Source organism: Protomyctophum parallelum (assembly GCF_964188405.1).
Source record: "Protomyctophum parallelum genome assembly, chromosome: 8".
Lineage (NCBI taxonomy): Eukaryota > Metazoa > Chordata > Actinopteri > Myctophiformes > Myctophidae > Protomyctophum > Protomyctophum parallelum.
The window spans coordinates 3,031,893-3,048,834 of record NC_139703.1 but is presented as its reverse complement, the minus strand read 5'-3'; the positions used below and the strand labels follow the sequence as shown (position 1 = coordinate 3,048,834).

Genomic DNA, 16,942 nt, shown 5'->3' with positions numbered 1-16,942 from the left:
AAATGACAATACAAATATACACAAAACAACAATGAACATTACAAGACAATTACTCATACAAAGAAAACAAAACAACAATAACCAAAAAAAATAAAACAACAACAGCACTACTCCTCTTCAGCTCCATCCATTCAATGTGACAAATTATTGTTCTTAAATATATCTTATAAAACGGCCCCACACCTCCTGAAACATTTCTTGTTTGTCCTTAAGAATGCATGTAATCTTTTCCAAAGGTAAACATAAAGACAATTCCCTGAACCACTGTGTAATACTTGGTTTCCATCATGCAAATGAATGTAATTGTCCACAGGCCCCCAAATAAAAGTATAATATAATATATAATAATAATAATATGTTACCCCCTTTGAAAACAAAATAGCATCTATACAAGCTCTGAACAAGCCAAGTGACCTGGTTGCTTATTTATCTCTGGCAACAACTCTGCATGGTCCATTCCTAGATTTGTGTTTGAGGAAGTGTATGTTCAGTCTCTCTCTCTCTCTCTCTCTCTCTCTCTCTCTCTCTCTCTCTCTCTCTCTCTCTCTCTCTCTCTCTCTCTCTCTCTCTCTCCCCCCCCTCTTTCTCTCTATCTGCAGGGCACTGACTGAGGGCACTGAGGGTACCCACGCACGCACGCACGCACGCACGCACGCACGCACGCACGCACGATTACGTCGACAGGTGAATTCCCAATTTCAGATGGAGAAGTGTGGAAAAAAGGAGGGGTGTGGTGGGTTTGAAGGGGTGGAAAGGTCGATATGATACCATTCATATCTCTGACGATGGCACATTTTTATTGGGTTAAGTTATGATATCAGGCAAGTATGTTAACCTGATATCATTATCAGAAACATCCTCAGAACTATACTAGATGAAAAAACATTTTTTATTAAAAAATAATAGTATATTGATTTATTTCCGCGTTCTTCTCTCTCCCACAACATAATTATATTATGCATTAGAAAGATAACCAGTTTGCAAACAGGTTTGGCCAGAGTGTACAGTATATACTGTAAGTTAGTGGTAGTTTCTGGGAATGGTCCATCATGCAAATTAATGTAATTGTCCACAGGCCCTAAAATTATAATTTGTGCCAGGGACTCCCGTACCAGATTTGTGTTGTTTAAAATGTATAAAAAAATATATATGTTGCCCCCTTTGAAAACAAAATAGCATCTACAAGCTCTGAACAAGCCAAGCTTTTTAGTTTTTCAAATAGCCATCATAAGTGTGGTCATGTGGCCTATAGTAACTTCTTTTTTGGGATCGTGTTTTCATAGACCTGGTTGCTTATTTCTCTCTGGCAACGACTCTGCATGGTCCATTCCTAGATTTTCCTCCCCTCCTCCTCCTCCTCCTTGTCCTCCTCCTCCTCATAGGGAAAACGACCACGTGGTGCTGACTCATCAAGCCCCCACTCTGCCACTCTGAGGCTATAAGACAGACCGGCCCGGTACATTTATTTTAAACAATCTGCCTCACCCCTCTCGTCTCTATAGGGCTATTTTAAGCGTGCCGATGACACACTCGTTTTTTATTTGCCGTGAACGCTGCCGCTGCTGACAGAGATTCAGTGAGGTGTGTGTTACGCAGTCATCAACTCCGCCACAAGCAGTTGAACCATGGGCTTAGTGTTTCCAAGCTAAGTTCAGACAAAAGAGCTGGCCTCTAATAATGGGCTGCCCCCCTGGGGTGTGTTTAGTAGTGATTAGAGTACATTCCACCCCTGTTGTTGATGGCCGCAGCCAGTGTCACAAGAAGAAACCCACCTACGTCATTTCTGAAAACTTCAAACTATACAGGCCTTAAAAATAGAAGTTGTGTTGTTGTCTTGCATTGTGGTGAGTGAGTGAGTGAGTTCTGGTTGAAGGCTCAGTTCAGTTGTCATACATTTGTTTACCCGTAAAGACATGCAAGTCGGGTGAATTGAGTGTGTTGATGATGTAGTATGGTGTGTCATAGGACAGAAATGTTATCTCGTCTCTGTCTGGGGGAACCTCACACATGTCCAAAACTGTTACTTTGTATTCAGGATTAAAAACATTACTCATCGCACGCGAGGGACGCCCACTGTGGCTGCCACATGAAGTCATGGGGGAGGGGAGGGGGGAGTCTTGCAGATCTGCTACCTGCTTTTGTGTGACGCTGTAGTATGATCAAGTTAGTAGTAGGGCATTCATTTACAAAAATGCAAGTTATAATGTGGAGATAAGAGGTTTCTGCCTGACAGCAACAATACATATACTTGTAGTCCAGTCTAAATTAGGTAATTTGTCAATTATATTTGGTATGCGGTCAGGTTTAGGCCTGGCTCAGGGAAGAGGACGCCCCTGCCATGCATACACAGTCCACTATCCACCATGGGTTGGAGGTGCGACAGGCCCAAGGCCTAGCACGAAGACCATCCTTCTGTATGAAATAATATAATAATAACTAAAGTAGTACAATGTTGCATAGACTACTGGGTTTAAAGTGTGTGAAAGAGGTTCCATTGCAGAGTCTAGTAAGGGAAGGGTATCCAGACACTTCCTGTTGTGATGTCTGCCTGTGCCCTCCCATTGGTACCACCGTGCCAACAACAAACCTCTCCACGGCAAACATCAGAGTGAATAATTAGAGGAGGCGACAGCTTGGGCGTTACTACGTTAGTAGGGGGGTGGTGGGGTGGGGATGAAGAAAACAACAAATAAAAGTGACCAAAATTGTCCTTTCATCAAGGCAAACAGTCCATACACTCATGCTCCCTTTCTGTATGTGTCCCTATTTCTTCCTTTGACAGAGCACTTGTATTACCCTGTGGCTGTTGTTATATGCGATATGCTTTGATATGGATATGAGATGAACCAGGCCAGTTTTTTGTCCAGAAATAGGGCATGGTTTTGGGCCTTACATGGTGACATGAAACTGGTAAAGCACAGGTCTTGGGTTATCGCTCAAACAACATACCGGTAACTTTAAGCTGCACTATGTAACTTTCCTCTTCTACTCCGGATTTGAACCCAGTTCCCTGAACAAGTGCTGAAATCCTTACCATTGATTGAGCTATGGGCTGTATTTTGCGTGTCTTAAGTACCAGGTCTTATTCCCTAACTTGAGTAAACTAAAGACCTGGAGGCGTGATCAATGCCATTTGGCTATTCTGAGTGGCCAGCGAGCATTGACCACGCCTCCAGGTCTTTAGTTTACTCAAGTTAGGGAATAAGACCTGGTACTTAAGACACGCAAAATACAGCCCTAGAGTCAGCCTGCTTGCTATGAGGATAAATTGAATCTTGACTATGAGGTCAAAATTTGTGAGCATGGAGACGAAATACAACAAACTTGTATACTGTAAGTTATATTGAATGAATATACTCTACCATACAGATTTTATTTGATTCTTAAACTGTATGTTATTTTTTTTTACATAGTGCTGCTTTAACTTTTAGACACAACCAAAGTGGCATGCAATTTGTGCTTTGGAGAAAAAGGGGTAAAAAAAAGCGACACTTCAAAGAGTTTGAAAGTGTATTCATTCTGAGATGTTTATTTCCCCCGCTGGTGATCGTGTTTGATCTTCCCAGAGTGTACTGCACTTTTCACTTCTACTTGTACATGTTTCCACACTGGGAATATTTCACAAGGATAAAAATCAGACGACATGCTTCCTGTTCAAATGGTCCCCGTAGCCCCAAAGTTTGGTCAGGTGTTTCCTGACTGTCTACGACTACGACGGTATCTGGATGTTAGATTACAGCATGGAAAGTTACCAACCAACCTATTTGCCAACACAGGCCCTGATGTGGGTTGCTACAGAAGAACAGAACATTCCCACTGATGTTCTGCCATCATGACTTGTATTTAAAGTATTAATCGTTTCTTCCAATTAAATCTGACCTCTCTTTCTGTTCTCACCCCTGAGTTCCTGCATAATCCCTTATCACTGTCTGTTCTTCTGAATTCTGAAAGAAATAAGAAGTGACTGTCCATGGACAATTGCATATTAATTTGGGCGTCCTTGACATTTGAGAACCTCTGGTTTAAACAAAATTAGGAAGCAAGCCCAAATAAGCAACTACACTTTAGAAACAAGCCCAAAACGCAAACCCGCAACTACCAATATTTACAAGCGGCTTTGCAGAAAAACAAGCCCCAAAACTCTGTCTGCGGTTGGGATGGCTTGGGTCTTTCATAATTCCATGAGCCTTGCTGACACAATATTTGTCATACAGGGCTTCGATGGGGGGAGATCACATCCGCTGATGCGTTCGGCTGTCCGCACAATCCTCTGCAATGCTTTGTGGTTGAGGTCGGTGCAGCTGCCATACCAGGCCGTGAAGCAGCCAGTCAGAATGCTCTCTGTGGTGCCTCTGTAGAAAGCTTTTAGGACTTTGGCGCCCATGCCAGCTTTCTTGAGTCTTCTCAGGAAGTAGAGGCGTTGTTGTGCTTTCTCCCAAGAATTTGAACTCTCTGACCCTTTCCACTGCATGCAGCCCCCCGATCTGGATGGGAGAGTGGTCTCTGGGAGGTCTCCTGTAGACAAAGATCAGCTCTTTTGTCTTGTCGACATTGAGAGCCAGGTTGTTTATCTCCTGGCACCATTGTGCCAGGTTCTCCACTTCTCTCCTGTATAGGCTGTTTCATCATCGTTTGTGATCAGGCCTATATGACTGTGGTGTCGTCCGCGAACTTGATCACTTTGTTGGAGCTGAACAGAGCCACGCAGTCATGGGTGTACAGGGAGTAGAGAAGGGCGCTCAGAACGCAGCCCTGGCAAACACCTGTGCTGTGGGTCAGAGGGGCAGAAGTCGTTGTGCCCATATGCACCACCTGACGTCTGTCTGTCAGGAAGTTGAGTATCCAGCTGCAGAGGTTTGTGTTCAGACCCAGACTCTTTAGCTTGGTGTCTAGTATGGGGGCGAACAGATCCGTGGATCTGTTCTGGCGATACGCAAAGTGTGGGTGGCAATTTGTTGTTGATCATTCCTCTGACGAGTTTCTGAAAGCATTTGCTCACTATGGGTGCTATACGGGCCTCCAGTCGTTTCATCCAGTTACGGGGCCTGCAGCTTTTCGTTTGTTGGGTATTGGGTCACTGAAACACTCCTGGGATTGCAAAACTAGAGCAAACCCAATTTTCTGTTCTTCTCAATCTCACATGTCATTCCTCCCTTCATCTTTATTCGTCTGAATGTGAGGAAGAGTCCTTTTATCTTGCTCTCTGTTCCTTCAAATGATCATGCTCCCGGTTTCTGGTGTGCCGAATCTTTTTTGTTTGTTTTGTTTTTGTTTTTGTTTTTGTTTTTGTTTTTGTTTTTGTTTTTGTTTTTGTTTTTGTTTTTGTTTTTGTTTCTACCATAGAGGCTGCAGCTTTCCTGGTTTTAACTGGGTTCTTAACTGAAAACTCATCAATACGGCATGCAGCTGTTGAAGCCAGTCGCTTCTTAGCCTACTATTTTACTGGCTGTGGTCCACTGGATGGCTTCATTTGTTTATTGTGGCCTCGTGGAAGTGTCTGATGTAGCTCATTAACTTATCTCACCTTCTGTGGCGCATCAATCGTTAGCCTGGTCGAGGAAGGGAAGTGAAGTGACAGGTGGGTGAGGCCTGGTGTAGTCGTGCATTGAAAAATCATACCCGTGTGAACTGAGCAGTGCAGGCAGCTCAACAACACGTAGTTATACTGCTCAGTGTGAATGGCCCTTTAGGCTGCTCAACAGTGTGTGACCCGAATGCGACCCCGATCAGCTGCAGGGGTCAATGGGTCGTGCTCAAACCAGACAGACAGACACATACGTATTCAGTATTAAAGTCTGACGTCATTTTGTAGTGCTACGTTACGTCCGGGTCCAAGTGGCACCAGCTCCCGTTCGCATCTCATTGTAAATAGAATATCTAAACGCGTGAATCTGTTTACAATGACGTTATTTTTCCGAAAGGAAGCCATTGAGGGTTAAAATGGGTCTTAATGCTTCCAACTCGAGTAGAATTATTACTGTTTTGTACAAGTGTCCATGACAAAGAAAATATATAATGTGGAGACAATAAAGACTATTATTATCATTATTATTGAAGGTGGTAACAGTCCATTTGCTCAGTACAATATTTCGGGGGCATATTTAGAATGTGAGCAGGCTTGAGTATGTTGAATCTAGTTTGCAATTAATGAGGATATAGTTGACACAATTAAATAAAATGGCGATAGTATCCCGTGTGGGGCAGACGGCCTGTCACAGCCAGATTTGGGAGAGCAGCAGCTTTGTTGTCGCGAGGAAAGCGGTAAAATGAGACTTTCGTGGTTGTTTTCGTCTCAGATTTAGTCAGACGGAGCGTCACAGTATAACTCTATGGGGACACAAAAGCGACACAAAAGTAGGATCCGGGAAGTATCTCTGGGGGGGGGGGGGGGGGGGGGGGGGGGGGGGGGCGCTCACGTCACGGCTAAAATACTGAATACATACACACACACTCGGTCACTCATTGGAGCGGTTTGGCACCACTCAAAAAGAAAGTCTACAAGCTCAGTGGAAAGAGTATAAAATAGGCTCCATGCACAGCAACCATATTGAAAGACATTCCTTACTTCCTTCACAGGAGATAGCTATCATTGAATGAATTGCCTTGTTGTTGAAATATGCTGCTATACAACATTGCCTTGCCTTACCACTGATGGTGCTAATTAAAGTTGCATGCCATTCTGGTCAAACAGAGTCAGGGTGCTGATATCGTGCAAGTTGTCTCACTGGTTTGATTGATTGATTGATTGATTGAAGTATTTATTAACAGATTGGAGAATTACAGTACATTTCAAGCACAACACAATACAAAACTGTTAACTGTGGATGACACCATAAAGCATTACACTTGGTCCACCATGTTCAATTCATCATAACATTTAGAGAAGTACAAATATACACTTCTATATAGCCAAAAACACGAAATCATCATAGAGAAGGTAAAAAGGGGGGGGGGGGGGGGAACATATACAGTGAGGGAAAAAGGGGTGGGGGGGGGGATTCAGATTTTACGGGGGCCAGTTTCGAATTGCAGCCGTCCATAGGTGCACTTTGAGTGCTTTTGAAGGAGTCAAGGGATTTGCATGTCTTAATGACTGTTGGTAGGGCGTTCCACATTTTGGTGGCATAGGAGCTAAATTAATTTAGTCCCTTGTTGTGCCGAATCTGGGTTGCACATGGTTTGTTGAACTCCCTCTGGTGTTGTGGGTGTGGACTTCGCTGACATTAAGGAAGTATTTCGACAGGTATCTTGGTCAGGTGGTGTATCGAATCTTGTGGACCAGACCCATTGCAAGATGCTCTGTAACCCTAAGACATTCCAGCCTGTCAAAGTGGGCAGGGGTGAGGTGTGTTCGGGGAGTGAGGCCAAGTGAGGCCTGACCAGTTTGGTTTGGGAAGTCTGGAGCCTTGTTCTAAGGGCCTTTGAAGTGCTGTGGTACCGTGTATGCCTACCTAATTGTACGAGGGCTCCTGTTAGGGTCTTCAAGGTGTTTTTGTTGACCAGTGAGGAGATCCTGTATAGGAATCTTGTTCTTTGGTTGACTTTTTGATTACGCTGGTGGCCATTATATCACCACATGTGCTACACTAAATGGAACAGAACCTTCATTAGAATCATTGGTAACACCTAGAATTGGTAACACCTGGAAGGGAGCAGCCCAGTTTCTCTCCAATAATGGCTACTGTTAATAATGGCTGATGTTGCTTGTGCTTATGTTCAATAAGTGGGACTATCGTTATATGAGGCTGCCCCCTGTTGGCCAACATAGACATAAACAAATAATGCATTTACTACAGTCAACATGACATTTATTATTATGTTTTATCGTTCACCTAAGGCAAAAACACGTTTCTGTAAAACACAGGGAAATGTTTTTTTTTCTGTCAGCAGGAGAACCTTACCGTGGAGACACAGAATGAATAATCTTTTCCAGTGATTTTTATTTCTGTAGGTCTACTGTATGTAGCTATATACATAAACATTTACATTTACAAATGCACTATATTCAAGAGGTACAATTTATAATAACACTATAGGTAGAAGTCAGGGCCCATAAATTGGGTATTAATAACAAAAGCAGAACAGTAATTGCTGAGCAAAAGGAACAAGTGTGCTTTAGAAATGATGCAATTCCAAGGCATGTAACAGTATAGCTGCATTCTGAAAGGAGCAAAACAATAGTGACTCAGAAGATATAACCAATTAAATGATAACTGATGTATGATCAATTGATGGGAGTCACGCATGCACGCACGCACGCACGCACACACACACACACACACACACACACACACACACACACACACACACACACACACACACACACACACACACACACACACACACACAGAGAAGACGCATGCTTGCGCTTGCGGGCCCTCGATATGTGCCAATGCACTCGCAGTGCATTGTGGGACTTGTAGTATTATGGTGGTCCGTGCAATATACCAGAGGGCCAGTTCTAATACTAATTAATTATCACCCCGCGGGCCAAAGATAATTCATTCACAGGCCTGATTTGGCCCCCGGGCCTTGAGTTTGACATATATGCTGTACAGGGAGTAGAGAAGGGCGCTCAGAACGCAGCCCTGGGAAACACCTGTGCTGTGGGTCAGAGGGGCAGAAGTCGTTGTGCCCTGACGTCTGTCTGTCAGGAAGTTGAGTATCCAGCTGCAGAGGTTTGTGTTCAGACCCAGACTCTTTAGCTTGGTGTCTAGTATGGGGGGCGAACAGATCCGTGGATCTGTTCTGGCGATACGCAAAGTGTGGGTGGCAATTTGTTGTTGATCATTCCTCTGACGAGTTTCTGAAAGAATTTGCTCACTATGTGGGTGCTATGGGCCTCCAGTCGTTTAATCCAGTTACGGGGCCTGCAGCTTTTCGTTTGTTGGGTATTGGGTCACTGACACTCCTGGGATTGCAAAACTAGAGCAAACCCAATTTTCTGTTCTTCTCAATCTCACATGTCATTCCTCCCTTCATCTTTATTCGTCTGAATGTGAGGAAGAGTCCTTTTTATGCTTGCTCTCTGTTCCTTCAAATTATCATGCTCCCGGAGACCTAACCTCTATGATTCACGGCTCTCCATCTATTTTCTGTTACACTTGACCTGAAAAAAACTATAATCATCAATGATTAAAACTGCACGTTCCTCTTCTACCCCGGATTTGAACTCGGTTTCTGGTGTGCCGAATCTTTTGTTTTGTTTTTGTTTTTGTTTTTGTTTTTGTTTTTGTTTTTACCATAGAGGCTGCCTGCTCAGTCAGGGGATAAATTGACACCGACATGAATTGAAATTGAGTCAGATCCTGTGTCTAGGTGAGACATAACCTGACGCAAGTTAAAATGTCTAAATAGAAGAGAAGTGACAACAAAATACAAGATTTCAAAAACGTTCAAAAACAGCAGATGCACAAGCTTGTGTGGCACAAAGTGACGTGCTGTGAGCTCACACAGCTTTCCTGGTTTTAACTGGGTTCTTAACTGAAAACTCATCAATACGGCATGCAGCTGTTGAAGCCAGTCGCTTCTTAGCCTACTATTTTACTGGCTGTGGTCCACTGGATGGCTTCATTTGTTTATTGTGGCCTCGTGGAAGTGTCTGATGTAGCTCATTAACTTATCTCACCTTCTGTGGCGCATCAATCGTTAGCCTGGTCGAGGAAGGGAAGTGAAGTGACAGGTGGGTGAGGCCTGGTGTAGTCGTGCATTGAAAAATCATACCCGTGTGAACTGAGCAGTGCAGGCAGCTCAACAACACGTAGTTATACTGCTCAGTGTGAATGGCCCTTTAGGCTGCTCAACAGTGTGTGACCCGAATGCGACCCCGATCAGCTGCAGGGGTCAATGGGTCGTGCTCAAACCAGACACACAGACACATACGTATTCAGTATTAAAGTCTGACGTCATTTTGTAGTGCTACGTTACGTCCGGGTCCAAGTGGCACCAGCTCCCGTTCGCATCTCATTGTAAATATAATATCTAAACGCGTGAATCTGTTTACAATGACGTTATTTTTCAGAAAGGAAGCCATTGAGGGTTAAAATGGGTCTTAATGCTTCCAACTCGAGTAGAATTATTACTGTTTTGTACAAGTGTCCATGACAAAGAAAATATATAATGTGGAGACAATAAAGACTATTATTATCATTATTATTGAAGGTGGTAACAGTCCATTTGCTCAGTACAATATATCGGGGGCATATTTAGAATGTGAGCAGGCTTGAGTATGTTGAATCTAGTTTGCAATTAATGAGGATATAGTTGACACAATTAAATAAAATGGCGATAGTATCCCGTGTGGGGCAGACGGCCTGTCACAGCCAGATTTGGGAGAGCAGCAGCTTTGTTGTTGTGAGGAAAGCGGTAAAATGAGACTTTCGTGGCTGTTTTCGTCTCAGATTTAGTCAGACGGAGCATCACAGTATAACTCTATGGGGACACAAAAGCGACACAAAAGTAGGATCCGGAAGTATCTCTGGAGGGGGGGGGGGGGGGGAGGCGCTCACGTCACGGCTAAAATACTGAATACATACACACACACTCGGTCACTTATTGGAGCGGTTTGGCACCACTCAAAAAGAAAGTCTACAAGCTCAGTGGAAAGAGTATAAAATAGGCTCCATGCACAGCAACCATATTGAAAGACATTCCTTACTTCCTTCACAGGAGATAGCTATCATTGAATGAATTGCCTTGTTGTTGAAATATGCTGCTATACAACATTGCCTTGCCTTACCACTGATGGTGCTAATTAAAGTTGCATGCCATTCTGGTCAAACAGAGTCAGGGTGCTGATATCGTGCAAGTTGTCTCACTGGTTTGATTGATTGATTGATTGATTGATTGAAGTATTTATTAACAGATTGGAGAATTACAGTACATTTCAAGCACAACACAATACAAAACTGTTAACTGTGGATGACACCACAAAGCATTACACTTGGTCCACCATGTTCAATTCATCATAACATTTAGAGAAGTACAAATATACACTTCTATAGCCAAAAACAGGAAATCATCATAGAGAAGGTAAAAAGGGGGGGGGGGGGGGGAAACATATACAGTGAGGGAAAAAGGGGTGGGGGGGGGGATTCACATTTTACGGGGGCCAGTTTCGAATTGCAGCCGTCCGTAGGTGCACTTTGAGTGCTTTTGAAGGAGTCAAGGGATTTGCATGTCTTAATGACTGTTGGTAGGGCATTCCACATTTTGGTGGCATAGGAGCGAAATTAATTTAGTCCCTTGTTGTGCCGAATCTGGGTTGCACATGGTTTGTTGAACTCCCTCTGGTGTTGTGGGTGTGGACTTCGCTGACATTAAGGAAGTATTTCGACAGGTATCTTGGTGGTGTATCGAATCTTGTGGACCAGACCCATTGCAAGATGCTCTGTAACCCTAAGCCATTCCAGCCTGTCAAAGTGGGCAGGGGTGAGGTGTGTTCGGGGAGTGAGGCCAAGTGAGGCCTGACCAGTTTGGTTTGGGAAGTCTGGAGCCTTTGAAGTGCTGTGGTACCGTGTATGCCTACCTAATTGTACGAGGGCTCCTGTTAGGGTCTTCAAGGTGTTTTTGTTGACCAGTGAGGAGATCCTGTATAGGAATCTTGTTCTTTGGTTGACTTTTTGATTACGCTGGTGGCCATTATATCACCACATGTGCTACACTAAATGGAACAGAACCTTCATTAGAATCATTGGTAACACCTAGAATTGGTAACACCTGGAAGGGAGCGGCCCAGTTTCTCACCAATAATGGCTACTGTGCATAAGAGCATGATGTGCTATTGATGGCCAAGATTGACCACGCAAGTGAATAAGATCATTGATCATTGGATCTTGTGTTCAGATAACACATAACAGATAGCAGACCATTTCTAATATCACAGATAGGCTAAGGCTACTGTACATCCTCTTCTCTGATGTTGCTTGTGCTTATGTTCAATAAGTGGGACTATCGTTATATGAGGCTGCCCCCTGTTGGCCAACATAGACATAAACAAATAATGCATTTACTACAGTCAACATGACATTTATTATTATGTTTTATCGTTCACGTAAGGCAAAAACACGTTTCTGTAAAACACAGGGAAATGTTTTTTTTTTCTGTCAGCAGGAGAACCTTACTGTGGAGACACAGAATGAATAATCTTTTCCAGTGATTTTTATTTCTGTAGGTCTACTGTATGTAGCTATATACATAAACATTTACATTTACAAATGCACTATATTCAAGAGGTACAATTTATAATAACACTATAGGTAGAAGTCAGGGCCCATAAATTGGGTATTAATAACAAAAGCAGAACAGTAATTGCTGAGCAAAAGGAACAAGTGTGCTTTAGAAATGATGCAATTCCAAGGCATGTAACAGTATAGCTGCATTCTGAAAGGAGCAAAACAATAGTGACTCAGAAGATATAACCAATTAAATGATAACTGATGTATGATCAATTGATGGGAGTCACGCACGCACGCACGCACGCACACAAACACACACACACACACACACACACACACACACACACACCTTTGGCATAAATAAAAAATATCTGGCTAATAAGCCTCACGTGCCTTAATACATTATACTTGACCCTCTATAACTAAACATTTAAATGACAAACACCTTAAATATTTCATTTACTTTAGAAATAGTTAATCTTTTACACAAGTTGATGTAATTTGTCCATGTGTGGTGCAGCCCTATATTAATGTGTGCAATATTTAGGGTGTTTAAAAAAAAAAAGCGTTATAGAGGGACAATATAATGTATTAAGACATATAAGGCTTATTAGCCAGCTGCATCACTGGCTCAGTCCACACTGAAAGTTTATACTGTAGGTAGTTTGCAGTGCGCTACGGTGCTCTACAGCAGTTTGCATTAAAGGACCATGCTGCCAGCTTTACTGACATGTGGGTCACTTTTCACTCCTTATATCTCTCTCTCTTCTCATTCTTTGCGACGCACGCACATGCGCACACACACACACACACACACACACACGCACGCACGCACGTGGCAATTGGCTCCATTGTCTTGGAGGTGCAAATAACACGTAGGAAGGATAGGAAGGATCATAACTGTATATACAGCAGTGGTTCTCAAACCTTTTCATGTAAAGCTTGTAGAGAAGTTCTGCATTGAATATTATTTGAAAATTTGGGCAATGGTCGACCAGTTTTTACAGTAGCTGATTATGCAGCAATCATGCAGCAATGGTAATTTTTCATTTCATTAATTTTTTTTGTAGGTATTAAAAAGGTCTTAAAGGTCCTTATATTGTCTCTAATCATCTGGGGAGATCCCCAAGTTGAGAACCACTGTCTTCCACCACTGACAGTAGAGCACGCTCAGCTCGGGACTTCTGTCCGCTAGCATTTGGAAACATACTTTTACTCGAAAATACTATTAGTATGGTGTGTAGTGATGGTTTTCTCATGGTTTTGAGGAATGACATCCTAAGTAAGACTGAAAAAGGACCCACAATCCCACATGTTAAAACAAAAGGCTGGTATGATCCTTTAAGTACAAGCATACGAAGTTGAATTTCAAACGTCAGTACAGGTTAATACAGTATACAGCACGTAAAAGGCATTAATTAACTATAGCATGAGACTTTAAAATGGACATAGTGAGCTCTCATTGTTGAACATACAGACATGTTTAAAAGATACAGATGTCATCAAGATCCCTTTTGAATACATGATAGCGTTACAGTACTGGATGTTGTAAAAAAAAAAGAAAAAAACATTAAGAGCAAACATTTTATATCAGGCACATTCTCTACCATTCAAATGGCACTGCATTCAAATCAAATGAATATGTTGGCAATTCAAACGCATTGCGCGGCGCATTTTGAAAAGTTTCAAAAAGCTATACATTCAAAGTTTAGCTCTATTATGAAATGTTTTGCCGTCGTAGAAATATTTTTTATTCAACTGTCATGCTGAGATCTCTTCAATACAAGAGTAACATCGTGTAAAACCATTGAGAAAGAGAAAGTAGCACAAGGAATCTAATGTACCCACACTATGATGATTCAAATGGTATCTTACTCAAAACATCCTCTAACATAATTTATGTACAAATACGTCATATAATTCACTTCAATAACAGTATTGTGTAGCTCACACTATATATTCAGAATACCAAATATCTTTTACATACTCGAATGGAGGGAATAACATTTTTTTTCTTTGTTTTAGTTTTATGTAATCATGTTTGCATTTGTGCGGCATCAAACTGGCAAAACCCATCATAGGACGTGGATGGAGGTTTCTCTCGTGTATAAAAAGATGGGTTTCCTGCAGAGAAACATGTTTTCCATCATCGTTTAATAGCAGCTGTATAAATACGACACAGCTTGATTTGTAGAAACAAAATGCGAAGGAGGCCCCACTATAGCGAGGCGCAGCTGTGGTGTTTTCAGCATCTGAACATGTTTGAACTCATCCAAACGGACTCCTTGTTGTGAGAGACCCTCGCATTGAGCGGAGAATTGCTTGCGTGATTAAAAAGGAGCTTTTATGTTGTTGGGCCTGGCGTATATTCCAGTGAGATGTTTCTTCTGCACACGGCTGCTGAATGAATCCCCAGGCCTCGATCCACTGCGGTTTCCAAAACACTCCTACCGCGGCGTTGAGAGGGCAGGCTTGTCAAACACTCATTAAATAATTCCTGGTTCGTAGTGTAAAGCAATCCGCTGTGGGGCAGACTTTAAATGTACTTTAGCCATGCTGATTTGACGATGGTTTCGGGTGGAACATGGTAGTAAAGTATACTCCACAGGCTGAGCTTGAAGCAGTCATGATCAGCAGGGCCCACGCACGCATGCACGCTTTGGCTGGGTGCTATAAAACGGTAGCTTCCTCCATGGCGTTCACCCATCTGTAAGACAAGAGGTGGACATTTGAATCTTGTGCACGATGCGATAACAAGAGGGCAGAGTGCTACAGCTAGCACAGCCAGTGGAGATTAGAAGCACATTATGTTCCAAGGTTTCATTGACAGAGAGGTTTTGAGATGGGAGAGTGGTGGAAAAAGTTTTTACTTAACCCATTCTGACCTGAGATCAGATTCACACGAGGTTTCCACTGGACACACACTGGTCTGATTAACCCATTCTGACCTGAGATCAGATTCTAAAAATGTCAGTCGTTCTTCGATTTTTCAAAAAATAGCAGACCTACAAGCTCGTAGATCTGCTATTTTTCAATAGCTAAAGCATAACATGATGCCAACACCAAAATGGGTGCCCGGTCAAGTAAAAGCATAAATATCGTCATGTAGAAATACTCTGATACAAGTAAAAGTTATTATGTATGAAAATCTTTGAGCTAGTAGATCGGCTTTTTTCAAATAGCCACACTATAGAGGGCTATAGTAACTAAAGTTTGAAAATAATTGTAGTGGAGTGAAAGTACAATATTTGCCTCTGAGATGTATAGTAGTAGAAGAAGTAGAAGTATTGAAAATTGAACATACTCAAGTAAAGTTAAAAAAAAATACTCGAAAGTGTATTAAAGTACAGTACTTGAGTACTTGAGTACTTGGCTACTTTCCCTGTGTGTATGCTTGGTTAACTGTTAGCCCTACCCTGAGGACTATGTGTAATGTACAGTGCAGTAGACAGTGCTGACCTGCGTGCCGTGTGCTGGTCGTCTGCTCTGAAGGTGTAGTACAAGGTCTTCTTGTGGTAGAGCTGGAACACGTTGCTGCTGTCCTCTCCCTCCGGCCTCTCGGTGAGCTTGACCGTGAAGCCCTGCAGAGGCAGCGCCTCTGAAGGCACCTTGTCCTGAAGCAGAGAGACCAGGGGAGAGAAACCTCTTATCTCTATATTTCAACTTTGGGAAATATGTGACAAATCGTGTAGATATACATAACGTCAGCGTCAGAGTTCAACATTTAATTTAAAGACCTCCATGTGAGTTACATAAATTTAAAATAAAAGGTTGCATGTCGTCGGCAGGTCACCAATTTCACCGTAACGCCACCAGGCTTGAGTGAGCGAGTGTGAGTGAGCGAGTGGCTGAGGTTTTGGGTTTTTTGGAATTTGGCTTTGAACCACACACAGAACGTCGGAAAACAAACGCAAACAATGGCCGCGAGGTTGCGACAGAGAAACATACACGTAACTACAATAATAATAATAATAATATGGGGGGAAAACAAAGAGAATAAGGGGTCAACGGAGACAGCGCCTGTTTCACCTGACACATTATTAGTATGTAATCATTCCCTGTTTATAAATGAATGCCCTACTTCATCATGTGCCACACGATAGAAGTGAAATAGGTGAGCTTGTAGATTGGCTATTTTCACCTTAAAAATGTTTGTTCAAATTCAATACGTTTGTCGGACACACAACAAGGTTTCCGCCCGACAGCAAAGTAAGTTATATTAGTTGACGCCCCATCACTCTTGAGGCCCCAATCCTGGCATGCATCTATAGTAGTGACACCCCCACCTCCCCCTGGGATAAAACATAAAGAATGAAGCAGAGCATAATTCAAAGAGGTTCTTGCCAAAGCAACACAAAAGGAGCACAGAGATCTCCCAGGATCATTAGAGTAATTAGTGTTGCCCGGAGGCAAAGGAAAAGAGAACTGGATCGTAAGGATGAACGGTGTGAACGTTAAATGGGTCTATATTTCATAGTGTGCTGGCCAGACGCGAAGAGTGAGTTAGGGAGAGTTAAAAGGTGAGTGTTTCGAGAGCGTAAGGCTTGATTTATATGGACGTCGCGTGATGGCGTCGCTTGCCACCGAAAAATAACTGATTTCAGCGACACTGTCATACTAAGGAATATTTGTTTTTGAATTGGAATCCTCAAAAGTAACAGCTTTGGACATATGAGACGAACAGAGACGATAGTGTGCATGCACAGAATGGATGTGAGTGTCGGTCAGTGCTGTGAAGATGGCGTCCCTATTTTGGCCATGACATC

General features: G+C 42.6%; 1 protein-coding gene across 2 annotated transcripts in view; it reads right to left on the bottom strand.

Annotated features, from left to right (window-relative positions):
- Positions 1-11,704: 11,704 nt before the first annotated feature.
- fgd5a (FYVE, RhoGEF and PH domain containing 5a) overlaps positions 11,705-16,942 on the bottom strand; it is a 57,050-nt gene continuing 51,812 nt past the window's right edge. For both annotated transcript variants that reach the window (XM_083771529.1, XM_083771530.1), the window contains exons 20-21: positions 15,636-15,790; positions 11,705-14,883 (exon numbers count right to left, since the gene is read on the bottom strand). In XM_083771529.1, the coding sequence (XP_083627655.1) occupies positions 14,847-14,883; positions 15,636-15,790 (192 nt within the window). In that variant the 3' untranslated portion in view covers positions 11,705-14,846. The remainder of the gene's footprint in view (positions 14,884-15,635; positions 15,791-16,942) is intronic.